The sequence below is a fragment of the Nelumbo lutea genome, chromosome 2 (assembly GCF_056320005.1).
Source record: "Nelumbo lutea isolate HS-2025 chromosome 2, American lotus-T2T, whole genome shotgun sequence".
Classification (NCBI taxonomy): Eukaryota; Viridiplantae; Streptophyta; class Magnoliopsida; order Proteales; family Nelumbonaceae; genus Nelumbo; species Nelumbo lutea.
The window spans coordinates 95,136,116-95,157,337 of record NC_142685.1 but is presented as its reverse complement, the minus strand read 5'-3'; the positions used below and the strand labels follow the sequence as shown (position 1 = coordinate 95,157,337).

Sequence of the window (21,222 nt, the reverse complement as noted above, 5' to 3'; positions counted from 1 at the left end):
AAATCAAGTTGACAAAAATTTAACTAAACAAAAAGTTTCTGAAAACTTTGACTCAGAAGTTAGTTCCGCTGAAGGTTTTGATACTATTACAAGTACTGAGTACACCCCTTATAATATTAGGTCGCTGTTAATTAGTTGACAAAAATTGCATACATCATCAATTGATGATTGAACATTTTTAAATGTAAAGATTGCCGTTACATTAGAAGGTATGTTTTATATTCACCAAAATAACCCTGAATGAAATCATCCCTATTTTCAATATAAAACTTGTATGTGAAAAAGGTTTATGAGAAAATTTTTATTCCTAAAAAAATTTGCACTGGGTTATTTTGAAAAAACTTAGGAAGTATGTGTTTGATTTCATTTATGTTTATTGAATAATTGTTTGTAATTTATTTTTTGGTAAAACCGAGAAATGCAATAACTGCAATTGCTTATGACAAATAGGTGCCATTAGATGCCACTAGGCACCACATCATCGTAACAGTGACTAAACACATGACCATTTATGGAAGGTTTAAAAAATAACTTCTACAAATAGCTGACATACATAAAAACCAAAATTCACTATTTTACATTTTTTATGCATGCAGAAGAGCAAAATAGAAAAAATGCTAAGATGATACCTATGTGACACTGCCAATAAATTTACTGAATAAACCTAAACAGAACTAAACAACCTCAAAATGACCTGCTCAATCTTATCAATCATTTATGGATCTTGCCCCAGATAGATTTAACTGTCCTAACTTTTTAAGACCTACATGATGAGCACGCCGAGTAAGCACTTCCAATTTTTTTTTACACTCCCATCCAACCAGCATTGAAAAAAATTAAAACCAATTTTTGATTAATTATCATAATATTTTATTAAATGCTCATTGAACTGAACCCAGATTAGTCATAGGAGACGTTTTTAATACATTGTGGCAATCGTGGGATGTGACTGTAACAGATCCCAATTCGTCACTTACAAATTCCATCTCAGGCCGACTTGATGGTGGCTCTGCAGGTTGTGCTACTCCTCCTCTTCCTGTTGTCTTCTTTTTGCACAGCAACTGCGACATCTTCATCTTCATCATCAGCCAAGTTGGTGGAGGCAAAGCCTAACTGCCCAGATAAATGTGGGAACATCACCGTTCCCTACCCATTTGGCTTTGGAGACAACCCAAACTGTTACAGAGAAGGCTTCCGACTATCCTGCAACCACACTTACACCCCTCCCAAATTATTAATTTCCCCATCTGATATAAACGTTTGGGAAGCAACAAACCAAGACTTGTACAATGAGACTGATAGAGTGGTGGAAGTTAAAGAAATATCATTATTAGAAGGCCAACTGCACGTCTGTTCATTCATCGACTACAATTGCAACAACTGCACGTCTGTTCATTCATCGACTACAATTGCAACAACTGCACGTCTGTTCATTCACGGTTATCGGTTGCGACTCTCAAGCCTACATTATGTATCTCAACAAAACTGAAAGTATTCGATGGTATGCAATCCTCCAATACGGCTGTCAAGTGATTTGCTTTGGGAAAGAGAATACGCTGAGTGGGAATTACAGTGGCATGGGTTTCTGCCAAACCACCATCCCCAGGGAACTAAAGAGTGTTAAGAGTGTTCCAAGGAAGTTGGAGATTCTAGAAAGTCATCATTGGATTTCAATCCATGCGCATACTCTTTCATCGCTGACAAGGAGTGGTACAACTCCGTAGCTGATCTCTCGGGCTTTGATTTCTATAGAAGAAACGGAGGAATGGTTCCAACCATACTCAACTGGGCAATAGAGAATCACTCCTGCGAAAACATTACCATGAGAAACTCCACTACTTATGCATGTGGCAACAACACGGACTGTTACAAGTCCCCCAACGGTCTCGGGTATCTCTGCGAATGTTTGAAAGGCTACCGAGGCAACCCTTATCTCCAACATGGATGCCAAGGTACATAATAATATCGATAATTTAATTTCATTCTTCTTCATCAAATTTTCCTCTATCAAAATTCTACCTAAAAAACCGAGTCTTCACAAAATTTTGATTCTAGTCCAATAATTTCTAATAAATGGTTCGCAGATATAAATGAGTGCTTGAATTCAACCATGAATGACTGTTTATCATCGGCGATTTGCACAAACATGCCTGGAGGTTATAACTGCTCTTGCCCACTTGGCACAGAGAGTGACGGAAGAAGAAATAGGCGTGGTTGCATCCCTCTTCCACCTTCAAAGACAAAATATTGGGTAATTCTACTCTCCATAGGTAATATAATTTAAATCCACGACAACATATAATTTCTATTTATTCATTCATCAGCATCAGGATTTCTCCGCAAACTCCGTAGTCAGTTCCATTATTTGTCAAAACCCAAGCGATATGGCTTGACAAGAGAATTTGTGAGGGGTATTTTTAGAATACAAGTGTCGGCCGCATTTTTGGAATTCAAAAGCGTCACATTTTTTGAATGAATTTAAGAGATGTTTGGGAGTACTTAAGTGTTTATTTGGGTTGGAATCTTTTCATCAAGCATTTATTGGTGTTTGGGAAATAAGTTCAAAATAAGTGCTTAATTTAAAAATAAGGGTCTATGTTTTGAGCCCAAATTTCTAGTTTTTTTAGGTGTTTATACAATAACCATTTACTCAATTTTTTTCTTTCAAAATTGTTCCTAGTTGAATTTTAAAATACCACTTATAAAATTATCCAGTTGAATCTTATAAAAATGTTTTTGTAAAGGTGCCTTTATAAAGGTGTTTTCAAAAATTTGACCTGGGGGTTCTAAAAAGTTGGAGTGATGTCTAAAAAGTTGCAGAGGGAAAATCATTAATTCTCATAAAATATAACATTATATGCTATATATAGCCCATATGAACACAGTTTGTATAACAAACAAGGGTAAAATACAAAAACCTCCCCTAAAGTTTCTAACAATCATAAAAGCTCCCCTATAGTTTCTTTTTAATAAATACCTCCCTTTGACTTTTGAGTAATTTGGTAATAGCCCCCTTTCATCACCTTCCCAAACACGAAACATTAGACTAATGCACCATTTTTTCCAAATACCCATTATACCATTTAAAATTATTTTATATATAAAGTTATTGAAATTACTCTGTTTTAATTTGACAAAACCTCCTCTAATGATTATCTTCTAAAGTTTTTGTTGAGTGAAAATAGGGTTATTTAAGTAATTTTGTATGTAAAATAGTTTATAAAAGGGTAGAATGGGTATTTGAAAAAATTTGTGCATTTCCATCTAGGAAGGTGATGGAAGGGAGGATTATGTCAAATTTTTTTAAAATTTTTCAAAAAGAATTATTAAAAGTTGTATATAAATAATTATTAATTATTTAAAAAATAAAAAATATAAAACATTTATCTATTCTTACATGCTTCTATTATTTAACTTTCACTTAGGCTGAGTTTGAAAGGAATACAAATGCAAATATGCAGAGTGAAAACTTTATATTTTACATTATTTTGTATGTTTTTAAGCTTTAATAAATCCCATAGGTCCCATGGTCCCCCGCTGGTACTTTTATAAATAATAGACAACAAAGTCATGCAAACATTTCCTTATTTTTAACGTCACTCCAAACAAGGAATAAAAGAGAGGCTACAAATATGAATAAACGAGTAAAGGAGGGGCAAAGGTACATCCCTCGGTGAAGTATAGAAACTTAACCATAATGGTTGTAGCTGGGGTTATGCTGCTGTTTCATCAGCTCCTACTCCTGTTCTTGCTGTTATAGAGAAGGTTTTCAACTACTCTGCAACCCCAATCCCGTTGCCACGAGTCCTATGAACCCCTTGGTCCACAACAAGTGTGGACCCTCCAATCCCGTCTAGCCATGTCAGTTTAAGAAGCTTGAAGACCAAGGGTCTGTTTGGCATGTCTTTCCGTGCAGTCTTTCGGTTGTTTATAAGTCAGGAAGACTGATTTTTGGTCTATTTCCATTTGGCATGCGGAAGATCTAACCGCCAAAAGATGAGATGCCGAAAAGAAGCGAGAAGCCCATTTTGAACTGATTTCGGGAAGCTCCAAATGAAGCTTCTCGCATCTTTCGCATTTTAATTTTGCACGAAAAGACACACAGAAAGATGCAGGTCTGCCAAACGTGCTTCGGGCTGCTTAGATCTTCATGCAAAAACTCAATGCATCTTTTGCATGTGAGAGCTAATAGAAGATCTTCCCAAAATAACGCGCCAAATGGGCCTCAAATTAGCTGAGATTGCCTCTTAATGTTGGTTCCCTTAGATCGACAACCAGCTATCTTCTTCTTTTTCTTTCACAAATAGGGCTTTTGTTCTTTGAACACAGATTGTACATAGAAAACCTAGAAAACCTTTCCAAACAATGAGAAAAAAACCAAACACACATCTATAATCAGTGAACAAGTGATATGCTTATGTGCTTTATATGAATTAACCAAACGCTAACCTTTATATATCTATGATACAAAGAGGAAAGAGGAGAGCTGAGGGATCCTCTCACCACAGAGCTTACAAGACCTTTAATTTTTCAAAATTTAAAAGGGTAAAGACTTAAACATGCCCTGAGTTTTCATAAATTATTTAAATATATCCTGAATTTTCATAGATTATTTTACTTCAAGCACAAATTCATCAAGAATGTCTTCAATGTCAAAAGCTACGTCACGCACTTGTTCCATCCAGGCCTTCACTCCTTTGTCACTCTCTTGCCTTGAATCAGCTTCCTTTAGAAAGGCACGTATAATGTCTAATTCATTCCTGAGTTCTCTAATATCTTCTTTCACTCCTTTGGGTTGTTTCACTTGTTCTCTGAGGAGAGAATCGACCTTATTGAGACAAAATCTGACAAGAGCCTCCACCATAATCTCTGCTCTCAGATCTAAAGCTTTGATAGCAGTATTGTATAATGTGAAGAAGCTTCAGCTTATGAAGCTCCTACCATTTATTAGTAGTTGAGAGGGAGCATATTCATCACCAATTTCAAGCTTTCACTTTCAGCTTCCATAACCAATAACAATTTTGAATAATTTTACAGTAAGATCCCACTATGTCTGAGGGATGGGTCGATAATGGGTTGGTTTATTGATTGGCCTTCTCTACTAACAGTAGCGTGGAAGGTCGAGGAATCCAAAGCGTGCCCCACTTTGTACTAACATTTGTCATTCTATGGTTTCCTGGTTCCATCCCTTATTCACTATAAAATAATTTTTCATCAGCATTCCTCTAGTAGGAATGGGAATAAGATTCCAATTCTGTCTAATCAAGTAGTTGTAATCGGAATCGTCCATTCAAATTCCTATTCCTACAAACCAAACAGGACCTAACATGCTCAAGCTGAATCTAAGTGGCTGGTTGTCAATGATTGATCCATGGTGTAACAGGGGAATAAAAGGCGGATAAATTTAGATTAAAATAAGCTAGCGGATGGATAAGCTAGTAGAGAGGGGGAGGTGGATTAAAATAGGGGACCGGTGTTTGAGGGTATCAATAAAAATGAAGTTAAGTGATGGTTGTGGATTGTAGGTTGTAAACAAAAGAGAAGCAAAAGGAGGGAAAAGGAAAAAGGAGAAGAAGAGAAGGGGAGAGAAATAGCGGGAGAAAGAGAGATAGAGAGAGAAAAGAAGAAATCATCAAGAATCCAATACCTCGCCACAGTGCCACACTAGAATACCTTCAGTTTCATTTGTTAATCTCCTATTATTAATTGTGCAGTGGTACAATTCATAAACTCTACATGTTTCCTTCACCTAGCCAGTCTTATAAACTCTATGTACGAGAAATGAGAGACAATGCGAGAAATAATATGTGGGTTTGTTTGGTTTTTTTTTGTTGAAAATTTAAAGTATGATGAAGAGTAAAAATGCCCTTTTTATAGCCACAAGTATATTTGTTTAAGTCTATTTAATAAACACAGGGTTATGTTTAAGTTAATTTAGGAAAACTTAGGGTATGTTTAAATCTTTTACCCAAATTAAAACCATCTCAGGTTTTAATTATCCCTTAATAAAATCCATCATTACTCAAATAAAGCCCTCTCAAGCATTAATTGTTTCTAATAAAATTCATTATTACTTTTCATGTCATAGTTGTTTCTAATAAAATCCATTATTACTCTCTCTCTCTATATATTTACATATATATTCGTCCCCCCCAATAGTCAATGCTTGTAACATTTTCCCTTCACTATTATCCTAATTTTCTATTAAATTTCTTTGACTCTCTTATCCTTTATTTTCAGTTTGGAAGGAGTACAAATACAAATTTGTAGAGTGTAAAACCTTATATTTTTTTTTTATTTTGTATGTATTTACACTCTAAAAATTTACATTTATACTCCTTCCAAACTGAGCCTTAGGCTTTCTCTAATAAAGTAGGGATTTGAAATTGATTGATTGAATTAAGTTAAAGGCCAAAACAAAACCAAACCTAAAATAGACCTTAGCCAAGATTCAACGCGATGTCAAAGTACAAAACCCAAATAGGGGTGCAACTTGGGTTGGGAATTTGATAAATTTTCAATGGTCCCTGAATACCACATTCTTGAAATCAGAGCCTAATCCCGATTGGAGTAAAAAGTGATCACCCCTGTCCTAAAATCAGAACCTAACCAAATTTTTACGAAATCCCAGGCATTGCTTGCATTTAATTAGTTGATAGTTTAGTAAAATCAAACACGAACCCCTAAAACAAATATACCTCGCTGAACCTATTTAGCTGATGTGATTTTTAAAGTGAAACCTAATTTGGAAAAGAGAATATAAAAAAAAATGTGTCCAATTTCTACAAGTCTATTCAAATTATCTGCATCAGAAAAGAAATGTATCTGTCGTTATAGATAAATTGAAAAATAAAATAAAAACCAATTTTAGATGGAGCCCATTCACAGAAAAAGGGAGAAGGATCAAACACCACATTAATACCACTAATATCCTAAGAAAAATAGAGAAAACAAGAATAATATAAGATTAGGTGGTGGTGTTTCAAAAAGATTGGATTTGGTTGGGCTTTACTTGAGCAAGAGAGGAACTTATACTAGTAAGGGAGGTAAGAAAGAGAGAGGAAAACATTGTGCTGTAATGGGTCGGGAGTGGATGGTGAGACTAGGGCTGACAATCTTGGCCCTAACCCATTTGACCCACCCACCTTGGAACCCACCCAATCTATTGGTGGGTCAATATGGGTCGAGTAACCCATTAGGGCCAGTACAAAAAGGTTAGGGTGGGTTGGGTCGAGAGTACCCATTAGGGTCAAGATGGGTTGGGTCAAAGTCAACTATACTCGCCAAATCTCAAAAACAAGAAGTTGTAGTGATTCAAACTCATGCCTCCTACAGTAGCAACATCTCATTAAACTTCCAAACCATTATGCCACATTTCATTTTGAGATTGAAGATAAAATAAAATAGATTTTATTAACTTTCGAGTTCACATGCAATTTTATACAAAAGCAATTTCACAAAAGCAATTTTATGAAAAAGACTTATGAAAGCATTTTTATAAAAGTACTTTTACGAAAATAGTTTTACACGAAAGCACTTTTATAGAAGTACTTTTTTGAAAAACTTTTATGAAAGCATAAAAGTATTTTTATGAAAGCATTTTTGCAAAAAATATTTTACAGAAAGTACTTTTACCAAAGTACTTTGACAAAAATAATTTATAAAAGTACTTTTACAAATATAAAAGTACTTTTATAAAAAGTACAGGAAGCCACCATTTTTTAATGGTGGAGATTACAGGAAGCCACCATTTTTTAATCTGTAGCTGCATTTTACCTATAAAAATGAAAACCCACCATTTTTTGCATTGTTTGGGCATCTATTCTATTGTATAGGAAGTAGTCGGGAAGGAAAAGAAATTCTATCTTGAGGTTTCGTACTTCACTTGAATGATTGAATCATTCTATTGATGTTGGTTTATGTTTGTGGCCTTGTGGGTTATTGGGACTTCTATACCCCTCTGTATTGCTCGTATATTTTTTCTTTCTTTTTAAATGCATCTAGGCGCAGTAATATTTGAGCTATTCTCTCATCCACTTGAAATTTCCAATTTCAAGGTTGATGCATATAACTTTAACACTACAAAAGATGGTCCATTTTATATTTTATTTAGCGTTGCAGTTTGCTTGATTCCTTGGAAATGGCTTTTCAAGTAATAAAACTATATGAACACATTTTGTAGAACAAAAAATACTCAAGATGAGAGTGATTCAGGGTCATAAGTGCAAATAACATGCACAACCAAACCCACAAAGAAAAGAATAGTCTACTGGTGACTCAAAAGTTGTTGCCATGAAGGTTTCATGTTGAGAATAGGTTTAGCTAGGCAAGCAATTGAGGGTAAAAACAACAGACTCAAAGGCATCATACAAGCAGTTTTGCAGAATAGATGCTCTAGCCATCATTGCCAAACCTATCTCAACAATGTTTCAATTCATTCAGCAAAGCCATTTTGTTGGTTAGTATGAAGATAGAATTTACAATGAGTAATATACTAGCTGAATGAAAGGGCCCAAGTAAAGGTTGACGCTTTGTACTACCATTAGTTTAACAAATTTTCAACTTGACTTTTTAAATTGAATAAATAGATTAAGCATTTAAGATTTGCTTTTCATTGGGAAAAATCCAAATGAACTTGGGCTCGATTTGGAAAGAGTACAAATGCAAATATGTAGAGCGCAAAATCTTATATTTTGTATTATTTTGTATAGATTTGTACTATATATATTTGTACAATGCAAATACATAAAAAATAATAAAAATATAAGGTTTTGCACTCTATACATTTGCATTTATACTCCTAGGCTCAGTTTGGAAGGAGTACAAATACAAATATGTGCAAACCTTGTATTTTGAATTATTTTGTATATATTTGTACTGTACATATTTGTATTTGTACTCCTTCCAAACTGAACCTTAGTAAAAAAAATCCACAAAAAGAATGTAATATCTCTAACCTTCAATGTTGACATAAAGAAGAGGGTCCCTAAACATTGAAGTACAATATCCCAAGTGGACAAGTAAAAGAGAATGGAAAGCTATGACTCATGCCAAGAGGGCTTGAACTACAAATAGAGAAATTATTTGAAACTAGTAGCTATTTCTTAGAAAGCACAAAAGATGTCATATGATGGCTAGGATGGCCTAACCATTTCTGCCAAATAGTAATGCCAACACATTTTCTAACCATAGTGGAAGCAAGATTCAATGGCTTACAGTTGATATAAACCTCATTTACGAGGACCTAATTCTCTCTATCACATTGTAACTATAGGGTGTGAAGTAAATGACCATCTCAATAAGTGAATGCGAATGACATAGGCACCCTTCCAAAGTAACTTAGGACCTAATTCTCATAAAATATAACATTATATGCTAATAAATAAATTCATAGGCCCCACTGTGAGAGGTGCAGGACTCATGCATTTTATTATTGGCATGGAAAATTATCACCAATAGCTCATTGAACAACCATCACATTCAGTTAATCCTTCCTCCTTCCAAACACTCTGCTAAATAAAGTCATTTTGAGTTTATTTCATCTCATTCAACAAAAAGGTAGGAAACAAATTTAGTCAGTAAAACCAAAAATGCCCTAGGTAGATAACACTATACTTTTCTGTTATTATTTTAAATGTGAGGAGTGTTAGGATGTAGAGAATATAATTAATTGTTTTCACATGCCTTTCTTATGAAACAAGAAGAAAGTATAAACTACCCACATGCAATAGAAATATAAACAACAAATATTCTGTGATTGATCTAGTGAATAATATCCCTATTTAAATAGTTGATGTGTAATGAGGGTGTTGCACTTGTTAAAATGCTTTTTGTTGGAGGTAGATGCCTTCCTTTTGGAATCTTATGACTTTTGCACCATTTACAAAGGATTCTTAAGTTGTTTTCTCCCAATTCTCTTGATTACCTCTTTTTCTTAGCAGAACTACTCTAATCTATGATGTTGTATCAGCACTTTTCTTACTAGTTCTTTTTAATGATCTAATTGTAATATAAGCATTTATGAATGAAATTTGCTTTTTAGGCTTTATGTAGCAAGGGTCTTCAAGAAAAAGTTGCCTCTTGATATTGCCTTTATAAATTATAGAACCACTTAAGCATTAATAAACAAGATTCTTAGCTCACCACTCTATATCTGCACACATACATGACGCGTGCCTGATCAAAGACTTAAACAAAATTAACACATGGGATTTGCTGCATTAAAATCTTCTATTTGTTGGTTTCCTCTTAGTTATTATGTTATTCTTAACCAATTATCTTCCATGGATCATGCAGGTGTATGTTTAGGTATGGTGTTACTTCTATCCAGTTATTGGTTGTACCATGTTTTGAAGAAAAAACAAATAAAGAAACGAAAAGAAAATTTTTATAAAAGAAATGGTGGTTTGCTATTGAAACAACAAATTTCATCAAAAGAAGGCAATGTTGAGAAAATAAAAGTTTTTACAGCGGATGAATTAGCAAAGGCAACTGATCAATATAATGAAAATCGAATTCTTGGTCAAGGGGGACAAGGTACAGTTTATAAAGGTATGCTATCAGATGGAGGAATTGTGGCAATCAAGAAATCCAAGATGGAGGATGAAAGTCAACTTGAACAATTCATCAATGAGGTTGTCATACTTTCTCAAATCAACCATAGGAATGTGGTTAAATTGTTGGGTTGTTGTTTAGAGACAGAAATTCCTCTATTAGTTTATGAATTCATCATTGGTGGAACTCTTTTCTACAATATTCATTATCAAAATGAGGATTTCTTATTAACATGGGACAATCGCTTAAGAATTGCCACAGAAGTTTCAGGAGCAATTGCTTACTTACATTCAGCAGTTTCAATACCAATTTACCACAGAGACATAAAATCTTCAAACATCCTCTTAGATGACAAAGGTAAGGCTAAGGTGTCTGATTTTCGGACTTCAAGATCAATTGCAATTGATAAGACTCACTTAACCACTATGGTACAAGGGACCTTTGGATATTTGGATCCTGAATATTTTCAATCAAGTCAACTCACGGACAAAAGTGATGTTTATAGCTTTGGGGTTGTTCTTGTGAAGCTCCTAACAGGGGAGAAGCCAATTTCTTTTACTAGACCATTAGAAGGGAGAAACATTGTGACTTATTTTATTTCTGCAATAATGGAGAACCATCTTTTTGAAATTCTCGATGCTCAAGTCTTAAAAGATGGTAGAGAGTATGAACTCCAAAAGGTTGCCAACATTGCAGAAAGATGCTTGAGCTTAAATGGAAAGGAAAGGCCAACAATGAAAGAAGTTGCATTGGAGCTCGAGGGATTGAGGAGGTCCGAAGGATATTCTCATGTTGAACGAAAAATTCATGAGGTGGAATGCATCATAGATAAACCAATAGGCCTTTGGGATACAGGTTCAACTTCAACAGGATGCAAGAGTATGGAGAACAGTTTCAAAACACAAGTTGATGAGCAACCACTACTGCATAATCCATCCCTGTAGTCATCTTTAATAAGATATAGATATTAAAGATATTCAACTTCAGTTGTTGTATTCTAAAGAGTATTGCATTTGTGTTGTATGTCCTCTCTCTACTTATCTATACCCATATGTCCTTATTGTTTCACCATAGATGTGTTTTATACCACTTAGTTGTATGATCCATATTTTACTCTTGATATATTTGAGATATGAATAGTTTCTTAAAAGAATAATCTTTTAGCAATTAATTCGCACATCCAAGCTAATGGATTTCTAGTTGGTTAAAGTTGACTATTAGCATTCTTTTCCTAATATATTATTCACTAGGTATGTGTAATTTGCAAATAAACTTTAGGGGGGCATAGAAGGAATAAGATGAATTAGGGGGTTATATGTGAAAAGAAAACGGAGGAAGTAGATCTCTCTCTGATCATTTTACACCACTCCAAATACAGAGACTTTGGATCCAAACCATGGAACTGCAACCTATTTGTGGTATGGCCAGGCAGACCACATGTAAACCCCTGATTCCTCGTTCATATGTACAATCTATATATATAAATTGGTCCTTCCATGTCAAGAGCCCTCTCATTGCTTCAAACCCCCCTTTCTAGTTTTATGTTTTTTTGAATTTTTTATTTTTTTAGTTCCACATAATTATCCATTAAACCAATAAGGAAATCAAATATGCTTAACTATTTCTAATAACCATAAAGAAAGAGGGATTTGTTTTTCTAATGTTTAGCTAACTGGCACCACTTCCCCCTAAATTGTCTCTAATTCCTATTTATCTCCTAAATTATCTCTAACTCCTATTTATCTCATAAATTATCTCTAATTTAGTAGAGAGGTTCTCTCCTAAACTATCTCTAATTTCGATTTATCCTCTCCCCCACTGTTTATCTATATCTATCTAAAGAAAGTTTCACTTAAAAAAATTCAGAACTATTTAAATAATATTCATATTATTGATAATTCTATATTTTTACAAAATTCACCATGAAATTATGTAGTAACAATATAAATAATAATTTTATGAACTATTCAATTTAAATATTATTCAAATAATAACAATTTAACATTAAAAAATAAAACATTATTTAAATATTTCAATACCTAAAAATCTCAAATAAAAAATATTAAAAATAGCTAAATAATATAACAAAATATTTAATATTACATAATAACATTAAAATAAATAAAATTCAAATAACAAAATTTTTTAAACATTTTAAATATTATTTAATTATTTAAATAACAAAATATTTAACTTGACAAAATTAACTAATTTAGATATTTAACATGACAAAATTTTAGTTATTGTTATTATTATAATTAATAACCAAATACAAATGGGGGAACAAAATATTATAATGTTAGAAAATGAAATTAATCATTAATTTATATTGAAAAATAAAAGATAAATTAGTGTATTTTGGTTAGTAAACTGCCAAATAAAAAATATATTTAATAACAATTTAAAAAATTCGATAAATCCCCATAGTTACACAAAATAAATTTTTCAAAAATTTTCATAAAACTACATTTTCGTAAACTAACATATTTGAAATTAAAAGATATAAAGTATTTGAAAGTTTAATTAAAATGCATAAAATAATTATTGAAATTTATTAGAGTATTTTGGAAATTTTAGGAAAATTTATTACATATGGCAGATTTTGGAAAGCCTTTAAAAAATTATGTAATTTTTATTACAAATTATTGAAAATTATTAAAGATAAATGACTATGTGACGTGGAAAACTATAATATGAACAATAAATTACACAAATTATTATGATAAATTAGTTTAATATTAGAAAAAGGAAATTATTGGTTAGTTTATATTAGAAGTTATATGATAAATTAGTATAATTCTATAAGTAAACCATATAAAAAGAAAATACATTATTTAATAAAAAATTAAATAAATTTCAAAATTACACAAGTACAATAAATTTTCCAAAACTTTCATAAAGTTAGATTTTTTAATATTAAAGACAATTTAGTGTAAATTTAGAAATTTACCATGTGGTTAATACTCAATATATCATTTTGATCATTTCTATCATCAAATTGAATATTGGGTTGACGGGGACAATATTTTCAAAACTGGATCAAACCAGATGGTTAGACTTGAAAATTTGAGAATTGGACACCGTTTCACCTCAAAACCACTTTTTCTTCAAAAACCGTTTATTTGTTTAGCGAACCGCTAACCTGGGCGGTCGAACCGTTAACCCGAACAACAATTTTTAGCCTTTTTTTGTTTTTCTAATTTTTTATTTTTTTTGTCAAAGTGGGTCATCCATTTAAACTGAACAGATAGACCGTTTGACCCCAAAACGGTTCCCTATCCGGTCCAATATTAAAAACCTTGGATAGGGAGTGGGTGCCTTTCCTTAAGCTTGGCTTGGTGTGTGGCATGGCCAGGCCCAAGGTCCGACCCATGGAGTAGCCCGACCCTTGGCACGGCATGGCCCGTGCTGGCTTGAGTCATGGGCCGTGCCGAACTGACCCCCGAAACTATCCTAGAGGAGTGAAGCATGGCCCAGGACGCCTCGTGGATCAGCACAGTATGACTCGCACTTTGTGCAAGCCACATAAGGGTCGTGTTGTGCCGACCTAGCATGACCCAATTTACACCTCTACTTGAACCTGCCCAATACTAGGAACGAGGTCGGGAAGTTCAAGGATTCTCCATCCATGATGAGGAATCGGGTGCATTGCCCTTGAACTCGCCCGACATTGAAGAGTGGTTACCTGGGGATGGGGTGGGGATGGGGTAGAATGTCTTGACTATGGGGCAGGGAAAGGGATGGAGTGCCCTGCCTTGAACCCTCCCCGTTGTCATTCCTATATAATTGTTAATTATTAGTGGAATTAATAAAAATGTTAATTTTTGTAATTATTTTTATTTATTTAAAATTAATCAAAATTTTGTTCAAAAATAATAAAAAGAATAAAAATACGTAATGCATATATATTTATATTTATAAAAAAATCTATGATGTAGAAAAGACATGCTCCAAAGAGTTTTGACCAATCAAAACCCATCTATGAATTTTGATAAATAACACCTAATTGCATGTTTTGGTCTGTTCAGTTACCTTCAATCTTTAGTCTTATGGTTTTTATAAGCACCCCCTACTTTTTACTCTATAGTCAGCTAAACAACTCACTTCTTTATTTGGGTAATTAAAAGACTCGTTTGAGATGATGCAATTCACATGCTGGTGGGGTACATTGCATTTGTAAAAACAGAATATTGAAGATAAAGATGGGAAAGAAATGATGGTATTTGTGCAAGCAAATGTTATTTAAGTATTAGTGCAAATGTTATTTGCGTTTAAAAACTTAGTGTTCTTACGAGCATTTTTAACTGCGAATGGAGTCCACATTTTGTGCACCGGTGGGTTCATTCGTCTATGAACACACCAATCTTAATCAACCACATCACTTAGCCCGGTGGGTATAATTAATAACCAAATACAAATGGGGGAACAAAATATTATAATGTTAGAAAATAAAATTATTCATTAATTTAGATTGAAAAATAAAAGATAAATTAGTGTAATTTTGTTAGTAAATTGCCAAATAAAAAATATATTTAATAACAATTTAAAAAATTTGATAAATCCCTATAGTTACACAAATGTAATAAATTTTTCAAAAATTTTCATAAAACTACATTTTCGTAAACTAACATATTTGAAATTAAAAGATATAAAGTATTTGAAAGTTTAATTAAAATGCATTAAATAATTATTGAAATTTATTAGAGTATTTTGGAAATTTTAGGAAAATTTATTACATATGACAGATTTTGGAAAACCATTAAAAAATTATGTAATTTTCATTACAAATTATTGAAAATTATTAAAGATAAATGACTATGTGACGTGGAAAACTATAATATGAACAAATAATTACACAAATTTTTATGATAAATTAGTATAATATTGGAAAAAGGAAATTATTGGTTAGATTATATTAGAAATTATAAGATAAAATAGTATAATTCTATAAGTAAACCATATAAAAAGAAAATGCATTATTTAATAAAAAATTAAATAAATTTCAAAATTACACAAGTACAATAAATTTTGCAAAATTTTCGTAAAGTTAGATTTTTTAATATTAAAGACAATTTAGTGTACACTTAGAAATTTACCATGTGGTTAATACTCAATATATCATTTTGATCATTTCTATCATCAAATTGAATATTGGGTTGACGGGGACAATGTTTTCAAAACTGGATCAAACCAGATGGTTAGACTTGAAAAATTGGGAATTGGACACCGTTTCACCTCAAAACCGCTTTTTCTTCAAAAACCGTTTATTTGTATAGCGAACCGCTAACCTGGGCGGTCGAATCGTCAACCCGGGCAACAATTTTTAGCCTTTTTTTTGTTTTTCTAATTTTTTATTTTTTTGTCAAAGCGGGTCATCCATTTAAACTGAACAGATAGACCGTTCGACTCCAGAACGGTTCCCTATCCGGTCCAATTTTAAAAACCTTGGATAGGGAGTGGGTGCCTTTCCTTAAGCTTGGCTTGGTGTGCGGCATGGCCTGGCCCAAGGTCCGGCCCATGGAGTAGCCCGACCCTTGGCACGGCATGGCCCATGCTGGCTTGAGTCATGGGCCATGCCGAACTGACCCCCCAAATTATCCTAGAGGAGTGAGGCATGGCCCTGGACGTATCGTGGGTTAGCACAGTATGACTCACACTTTGTGCAAGCAACATACAGGTCGTGTTGTGCCAACTCAGCATGACCCAATTTACACCTCTACATAAACCTGCCCAATACTAGGAACGAGGCCGATAAGTTCAAGGATTCTCCATCCTTGATGAGGAGTGGGGTGCATTGCCCTTGAACTCGCCCGACATTGAAGAGTGGTTACCTGGGGATGGGGTAGAATGTCTTGACTATGGGGCAAGGAAAGGGATGGAGTGCCCTGCCTTGAACCCACCCCATTTTCATTCCTATATAATTGTTAATTATTAGTGGAATTAATAAAAATGTTTGTTTTTGTAATTATTTTTATTTATTTAAAATTAACCAAAATTTTATTTAAAAATAATAAAAAGAACAAAAATACATAATGCATATATATATTTATATTTATAGGAAAATCTATGATGTAGGAAAGACATGCTCCAAAAAGTTTTGACCTATCAAAACCCATCTATGAATTTTGATAAATAACACCTAATTGCATGTTTTGGTCAGTTCAGTTACCTTCACTTTTTAGTCTTATGGTTTTTATAAGCACCCCCTACTTTTTACACTATAGTCAGCTAAACAACTCACTTCTTTATTTGAGTAATTAAAAGACTTGTTTGAGATGATGCAATTCACATGCTGGTGGGGTACATTGCATTTGTAAAAACAGAATATTGATGATAAAGATGGGAAAGAAATGATGGTATTTGTGCAAGCAAATGTTATTTAAGTATTAGTGCAAATGTTATTTGCGTTTAAAAACTTAGTGTTCTTACGAGCATTTTTAACTGCAAAAGGAGTCCACATTTTGTGCACCGATGGGTTCATTCGTCTGTAAACACACCAATCTTAATCAACCACATCACTTAGCCTGCTGTTTCATTACATTAACGTGTGAATCTATTGTTAGCATGGGCTAGCCGGTTCAACTGGCCACAAAAAGAGAAAACAAGACTCAAAACAATCAGCCCTTGTTCTTCCTCATTTTCCCTCCATTTTGCAGAGTTTTGCTGTTTTTCCTCCACCAAACCCTACCCATACACCGGCGATCATACTACAGCAAACGGTGACCCATACTAGTGGCCATCGGTGGTGAGAGCTCTGGTGGTACATTTTTTGGCCTCCTCTTCCTCTTCTTCTTCTTCTCCTCCTCCTCTTCTTCTGCACTGCGGTTGTTGGTGGTGGTGGCACTTGATCTCCTTTAATATCTGATGGTGCGTAATCCGGTCACTCCTAACTGGCACTCGCGTGGCTTCCCAAGAGGTACCTGAAATGAGGAAGAAGAAGAATCCCCGGGGGGTTTTCCCGGCGGGGACGCTCCGACGATTAAGTCAGTATTCTGTGCAAGAAGCAAAGAGAGGATAAAGGCTAAGAGTGAGATAGCGCAAGAGATTTTTTTAAGATACCCGTTTTCTGAGAATAGGCTCCTTATAACAAAGTTCTATTGCCCCTGGCCTACTGGCCTCTGACAGGGCAGGTATAACTGCCACTGTCAGCCTGCCACAGCCGTTACAGACAGGGCTGAGGTGGCACACGCGGGATCGTCACTGCAGGGTACGTACCTGTCAGGTACAAGACACCTTCTAGAGGTGGCAGGCACGACACTATCTGACAAGGGACATGGTGGTTGTCCCAGATCTGTCGGGTACAATGGTCGAGTAGGAAGCCTTCCTATGGTATGCTGAGCTACCCTTCCACGAATTACCTCCTGTCGGGCTGTCTCTTGAGCGACGAGTTGCTTGTAGCAAGTTATGCCGAGCTGGCTGACCCGAGGTGTCTATGCCCCGGGGTGTCTAGAGATGGATTGGTGCGTTCCTGTCTGGGAGTGGCCCGAGGTCCATTGGGAGGAGCTCGGGCCTCAAGAGAGGTCAGGGCGCCCCGAACTCGGGGCGCTCCGAAGTGCCTTATCCCTGGGGAGGAGGGGTAGGTAAGGCGGCTTCCGACGAGTAGTTTATCCGCCCAGTTAACGAGCTGAACTCAGTGGGGCCTTCCCTCCGAATTGTGGTTGCATCCGTTGCGCTGTCACGCTGAGTCACAGTTTGGTCAAGGTCACTCCCACATGTACCCATGATGCGAGGTCGGGCCAAATCACCCTCCATCAATTGCCCCCCACTCCCTGCGCTGGCGGCGATGACCCAGTGAGGGGAGGTCATGATGCACCAGGTGGATTTGGCACCGGTACTTATGCCGCTTCGTTGCGCCCTCCGTCCAGCTGGACTGGTCTAGTGCCCGGTTCGATCAAGAGAGACTCGAGTCGCATTCAGTTTACGCGCGGACCTCACGCGATTTGGACTTCGCGGATGTCAAAAATGCGCTAAACCGTTTTTGCCTCGAGGAGCCCGCAGCCATGTCTATAAATAGGGGGGACCCTTGGCCATTTCTTTGCCACAAAGCTTTTGTCGTTAGCGTTTGAGCTCGCGCCAGAGGTCTCTTAGCTCAGGTCTTCCAGTTCGTCCCGTTCTCTCAGTCCGGTTGCATTTCTTTGGTGAGTCCTCCCGAGCTTCCTTTTCCCTTCCAGTTTGTTTCTTTCCTTTCTGCCTGTCATGTCGTCTAGCATAGGTAGCCTAGCCGATGAGCCCGGGGTGGGTACCTCGGCCCAGGGTGGGGCTTCGGCCGCTCCGCCACCCGATGCACAGGTGGCTTCGGGTAATCTGGCATCTACCTCCAACCGATGTCAGGTACCGGACCAGTTCGGCCCTTCCACCATGAACTCGGAGAGGCTCCAGGACCTCATACAAAGGTTCCACCTTCCTGGGGAATACTCATACGGTCTCCCTACCGGAAACATGCCATGGGAGCACGGTCCTGATGAGATCGTGATCTTCAGTGAGCAGTTAGTAGCCGGGCTCCGCCTCCCTCTTCACCGCTTGATTACCGAGGTGCTGGTGCACTTCAACATTACTTTGGACCAACTTCACCCGAATTCCATACGGAATATAGTTGGGACTATTTCTCTTTGTTTTGACAGATCTCTCCCTATCAACCTGGATGTTCTTAGCACCATTTTTCCCATAAAGAAGAGTGCTTCGGGCACTCTCCCTGGGCATAGACGGTCTTATTACCTGTCTCCCCGCCCGGGTTTCAAGCTTATGGACAGACTCCCGAGTAAAGTCCCGACCTGGAAGCGGGACTACTTTGTAGTTTGGAGCAGCACGAGGTGGCCCTTCCCTACTGACTGGAGGGTGGCCATTCAAGACCCCAACATCATGCTAGATTGGAAGACCAAGAAGGAGCTCCAGTCGCTAGCCCAGCTCAGGTTAAATTATAAGGAGTTCACATCCGAGGAGAAGCTCATCCAAGCCGGCTTGAGCTCAAGTAGGTTTTGCCTTACTTCGGCCCTTTGTTTGTATGTTTACTCCGGTATTGCTAACGTTGAGCTCCGCTGTAGGTCCCATGGAGGCAGAGAAGATTGACAACCAAAGACTCTTCCGCCAGATGAAGAGGAAGAAGCGCATGGCCAAGAAGGCACGCGTTGAGTCTCCACAAGCCTCAGCCAAGATTCAACCTCCGCAGGCTTTAGCTCTGGAGCCCGAGCTCCTAGGCATTCCACCTGTCATCGACCTGGAAGGAGACGCGGTGCCTCAGGGGCCCGAGGTGGTAGCGGAAACTTCTACTAAGCCCACAGAACCTGCTGCTGAGAGCGCTACCGAGGCTTGTGATACAGAGGCTGCTACCGGGGCTCATCCTGCCGAAGCTACCGCTGAGGCTTCTGAGGAGTCCACTCATGATGTAGAGATGACGGCGTCCAGCTCGGAGGGTCAGGGAAGCAAAACCGTCTTGAATCCCCAGTACAGCCTGGAGAAGAGCAAGCTGGCTGCATACCCCGGGGAGGTCACCGAGTGGGCTGATCTCACTCCTGGTCAGCTCGGTGCTCGAGCTGCCACCCATACTATGGTGGTGAGTTTTTTTTTTTTTTAACTGGTTTCCCTTTGGCAGGTGAACTCCATCGTTCGCTCCTTGACCCTTCAATCAAATCGGCATCTGAGGCAGGATCTGGAGGCTGAGAAGTCATCCCGTGCAGCCCATACCAAACTGAGGGCAGTTCGCAGCCAAGTCCACCGCCTGGAGAGTGACACCTTGGCTCAAAAGAGCTTCATCGAGGTGCTAATGGCGGAGAAGGGCGAGCTGGCCCGAGACAAGGATAGGTTTAGGGCCGAGGTGAATGGGCTCAAGGTCGGCCAAGAGGCCTTGGGGCTCGAGGTGGACAGCCTCAAGGCTGAGTGGGACACCCTGAAGCTCGAGATGCAGGGCCTCAAGGAGGCAAAGGGGAAGCTGGAGCGTGAGGTGGAGTACCTCCAAGAATATATTAACGATAAGACTGCGATCTTCGAGGATGCTCTCAAGGAGGCCAAAGCTCAGGCCGTCGTCGACTATGTCAGCTCTTCATGGTTTGACGATGTGATGACCGAGGCCTATCGCAAGGGCTTCAAGCTCAGTCGGTGGCTAATCAGGCACCTCTACCTCGACCTGGATACGAGCGCCATCACCACTTTGCGGATCACTGATGATATCATGCGTTAGTCAAAGGATGATCCAGATTCTGAGGATGAAGGTGCTGAAGATGAAGCAGGGGATGCTAGCCTAGTTAGTTCCCCCAATGAGGTCTCTGGCAAAGACAGCGAGCCTACAAAATAGCTCGGGCTCTGTACTTACGTAATAACAACTTTACTTTCTTGTAACAGACTTTTGTAACGACATTTACGTAATAACAACTTTACTTTGTTGAGTATCTGAGCAAGTCTTTCATTTATTTTCCGAAGTGATCGCTTTGTTCTGAACCGTTTAGGCTATTAGGCTAATTATGCGAAGCGGGAGTTTCTCAACCGCTGTGTTCCCGAACTGTACTCCATTACTTAGTAGGGGTAGCCTTGTGTACACCGAGGTGAGTGACATAGTAGGGTATATGCCCGACCTGTCTGCACCCAGGGTAGGTTGCCATCAGTTGTCCTTAACGAGTTGAACTCATTGCGTGCTAGGGCGGGCTATTCACTACAAGGCTCGTGCCCGAGCTGCCC

General features: G+C 37.2%; 1 protein-coding gene across 1 annotated transcript; it reads left to right on the top strand.

Moving 5' to 3' along the window:
• The first annotated feature begins 1,000 nt into the window (after nucleotides 1–1,000).
• LOC148872149 (wall-associated receptor kinase 5-like) lies at nucleotides 1,001–11,498 on the top strand. Its single transcript, XM_088970086.1, has 5 exons — nucleotides 1,001–1,439; nucleotides 1,549–1,619; nucleotides 1,658–1,952; nucleotides 2,085–2,270; nucleotides 10,297–11,498. Exons 1-5 carry the CDS (start codon nucleotides 1,001–1,003, stop codon nucleotides 11,496–11,498), a joined length of 2,193 nt encoding a protein of 730 aa, XP_088826212.1.
• The last annotated feature ends 9,724 nt before the right edge of the window (nucleotides 11,499–21,222 follow it).

Excerpts from the sequence above, each read along its gene's own strand:
- LOC148872149 (XM_088970086.1), top strand. The coding sequence starts at position 1,001 with ATGGTGGCTCTGCAGGTTGTGCTACTCCTCCTCTTCCTGTTGTCTTCT. Across the intron at positions 1,440-1,548 it reads TGCACGTCTGTTCATTCACG|AGAATACGCTGAGTGGGAAT; the intron begins GTTATCGGTTGC and ends GCTTTGGGAAAG. Across the intron at positions 1,953-2,084 it reads TCTCCAACATGGATGCCAAG|ATATAAATGAGTGCTTGAAT; the intron begins GTACATAATAAT and ends AATGGTTCGCAG.